The 3,797-nt window shown below is 42.2% G+C and overlaps 1 protein-coding gene across 1 annotated transcript; it reads right to left on the bottom strand.

Moving 5' to 3' along the window:
- Positions 1–812: 812 nt before the first annotated feature.
- PCDH20 (protocadherin 20) lies at positions 813–3,772 on the bottom strand (the record flags this gene model as incomplete). The annotated part of the gene is made up of 1 exon (XM_010010451.1): positions 813–3,772. A coding segment is annotated over one exon (2,520 nt), but the record flags the coding sequence as incomplete, so codon positions are not given.
- Between the last annotated feature and the right edge of the window lie 25 nt (positions 3,773–3,797).

The raw sequence follows: 3,797 nt of genomic DNA, 5'->3' as shown, positions 1-3,797 counted from the left end.
ATGTAATCATCATACAAAAGATAGTTCTCAGCTCTTAAAATGAAGTGAAAGTGATACATCACCAATAAACCTGCTGCTTTGTTACAGAGGATACAGCAAAGAATAAATTATCAAGAAAATATGCTACCAGTCTTAGAAGTCAGATTTTGGATCTAATCCAAAATCAAAGCCAACAAAGAGGAGCCAGGAATGGTCGCCAAAAGTCCTATAAACTAAGTCCTATAATTCCTTAGAATATGAAGCAATTTTTGTTTTCATCCGCCAGATCAGATTCAGAAGTATCACATGAAAAAAACTATTACACAACCAAACTGATGGAGTACTACTGACAGATTGCTCAAAGTACAAAAAATATCACCACTTCTGTGACAACTAAAGATTTAGCCATTCCCTTGCTTCCTTGCATCTGGCATGTTTATGAGGATGAGCATGGGGTTCTGCCATTATTTGCTGTAGGATGTATTAAATATATTTTTTCCATAAAAACGACCAGCAGATTGCTAGAGCAAATGATAACGTGAGTGAAATCTGGAGCAAATGAAAGATGATATGTCACAGCAGTTCAGATTCTTATTACAATATCTTGCATTCTTGCTCAACAGGAATTGCACTTCTTGTTAATGCCTTTTCTATCCTACTTTATAAGCTTTACTTGTGAGGTAATAAACATTCAGTTTTTTCCTTTTATTTTTCATTACTAGTGCATTTTTTTATCCTTTACTATTACTTCTTTTATTCTTTACTATTACAAGTGCATCTTTATTCTTTTAATTATACATACATCAGGACAGACTTTTTTTTTTCCCTGTATACCAATGTGTATTTTATATTTTATATTAAAACCAATATGTTTAAAATATACTCTGTTTATCTCATGGATGGTACCTCGAACAGTTCCCTGCTCTGGAGTATCTGATGCCCTCCTGTGGTTAAAAAGACTTTTAGAACTTGAGTTTAAAGAATCGTCTTACCTTCCCTTTTTTTTATGATCACTGATTTTACTGATTTATGAAAGCTGCAAATGATGTCCATGTATCTATAGACAGGGTGCTATCTGTTAGTTACTAAGGTTTTGTAGAAAAGCTGTACACGGATTTTGAATTTAAAAAACTGTAAATTGCTATTTACAATTATAATATTAAGTTATAAATTAGCAGTCCTTCATTGCAACATCTGTCAATACAACCCACAACTAGGTGTTTCAGAGTTGTCCAGGGTTTTTTCAGATGTTTGATTTATCCACAAAGAAACGTCAAATATTAGAAATCTCCATTGGTTTCTTTTCCAACACATGTAGGTTAATTCTTCCATTTAGTGGGATTTGTACTTCCAGGTTTTCATTTGCTCTGTGATGTTTTTTCCCTTTTCTTAGGCAGATGTAAATGCCCATCCCTGTTACTAAAGCGATTGAACCTAAGCTTATTATTGACAGAGCTACCAGAGTAGGCATGCAGGATGTTGACTCCATTTTCTTATGCGTAGGCTCTATGGATATTTGCGGCTGTTTTTCTTCTATACTGATATCAGGCTCCCTTCTCAACAAACTTTCAATGTAGCTTTCATTGCTAACAGTGTCATTGACGAAAAGGTTCACCATGACGGTGGAATGGAGGGGTTCTGGATAGCCATGATCACTAACTTTTACAAGCAGACGATAAAGGCCATAGTCATTTTGCATCAGTGACTCTTCCAAAGTAATATTACCAGTTTTAGGGTCAATCCTAAATGACTCTGGTCGAGGGCCTCTTCGTCCGATGATGCTGTAAGCTATGACTGCATTCATGCCAGTGTCTTTATCGACAGCATAGACCTCGGTGATGGGAGAGCCAGGAAGTGTAGAAGGAAGGACCAGCAAATAAGACATATTAGATTGAGGAAACAATACCAAAGGGGGATTGTCATTTATGTCCAGAAGAAGGATAGTTATTTTGGCTGTAGAAGACAAGGCAGGATCACCACCATCAACTGCTTCAATCCACAGAACATAGGAGCTTTGTTGCTCCCTGTCCAGGGAGACTTTAGCTCTCAGAACTCCCTTTCCAGTATCTATGACAAAAATATCACTTCCATTCAGAACTGAAAGGGCAACCCATCCATTTTGCCCTGCATCAGCATCTGTGACACTTATAACTCCAATTTCACCAAAACCTGGAAAGTTTTCTGGCACAAAAAAGCTGAAATCCTTATTGATAAATCTTGGACTATTATCATTTTTATCCAATACAGTGATGGTGACAGTTGCTATTGATTCTCTTGGGGGGAACCCAGAATCTACTGCTTTGACAGTATATCTGTATTTCTCTTTTTCTTCTCTGTCCAGCTGGGTGGAAACTGTAAGAACTCCTGTGGTTTTATCTAGAACAAAATAGGAAGGGGCATCAGGACCTAAGAAATAGGACACCTGCCCTCTTTCTCCACTGTCAGCATCAGTAGCATGCAGTTTGGTCAAGAAAGCATTGGGAACATTGTTCTCTTCAATGGATAATTCTATCAGCTGCTGAGAGAAAACTGGTGAATTGTCATTGTCATCCAGAACCTGTACTTTGATTATTTTGTTGACATGAAATCCTTCTGAGTTCCATGCAACTACAGAGATTTCATACAGCTGCTGTGTCTCATAGTCCAAAGGCTTTGTGGTCTCTAATAGATATTCATTGTTGTATGGCTTGTATGGTGAAAGTCTGAAAGGCCCATCACCATCCAAATAGCAGTTGACTTTGTATTTTTCATCAGGGTCTTTGATGGTGAAAAATGCTATTGGTGTGTTGACAGGCTCCAATTCCTTTAAGTACACCACACCTTCTGCTTCATTAGCTATGAAACGAGGGACAACTTCAGGTGGCCTCATCATCACTTTGATGATGGTCACAAGCACTGTGATCACAGCAGGGATACAACCAGGACCATTGCCCAAGATGATCAGCCTGTGGAGTCTTGGAGTATCCCCATCAACTTTACTGGAAAGCGTGATCGCTCCTGTGCTTTCGTCCAGATGGAACAAGTCTCTGGATGGCTGGGGGACCTTCTGGCTGTAGGAATAGATGATCTGCGCATTGGATCCAAGGTCCATGTCTACCGCATGGGCAGTGGCAATGTGCATCCCTAGGGTGCAATTCCCATAAAGGGTGACATTGATCTGTGAGTCACTGAACTGGGGGCAGTTGTCATTAATGTCACTGATGCCGATGGTGAGGGTGGCACTGCCCACGAGCGGAGGAGCCCCCCCATCCTCAGCAACAATGACTGTGACATACTCCTCCCTTGTCTCCCTGTCCAGAGCCCCCATAATGATCAGGTAGGGAGTCCTCTCCCCGCTCTCATTCTCCTCCACATCCAGGGTGAAGACACCATAGTTATCTCGCAGGCGGTAGGTCTGGACACCATTGGTACCCACATCAGGGTCAAAGGCAGGGTGCTCGATAGCCAAGCGGGTGTTCACAGGTGCATTCTCGGGCACTGAGAGCCGGATGTGGGGCACAGGGAAGCGGGGTGCATTGTCATTGACATCCCGGATAGCGATTTTTACCTTCACCAGGCGAAAGTACTCCTGTGGCAGCACCAGCACATCCAGCAGCAGCAGGCAGGACTCGGATGAGGGTAAGGAAAAGGAAGAGGGGACACCAGCTGCTGCCCCGAGGATGGTGGCCCCACTGCTCTCCATGCACAGAGCTTCCCGGTCGATCTCCACGGCTGAAGTGTGCAGCTCTCCAGAGCGGTTGTCCAGCTGCACATACTGTTCCCCCAAACCATGGGAAGCCAGGGTAAAGGAGAGTGGGGCCTGGGGGGCCACAGGGTGC

Source organism: Nestor notabilis, unplaced genomic scaffold (genome assembly GCF_000696875.1).
Source record: "Nestor notabilis isolate BGI_N333 unplaced genomic scaffold, ASM69687v1 scaffold18802, whole genome shotgun sequence".
Taxonomy (NCBI): domain Eukaryota; kingdom Metazoa; phylum Chordata; class Aves; order Psittaciformes; family Psittacidae; genus Nestor; species Nestor notabilis.
This window is presented reverse-complemented; position numbering and strand designations above follow the sequence as displayed.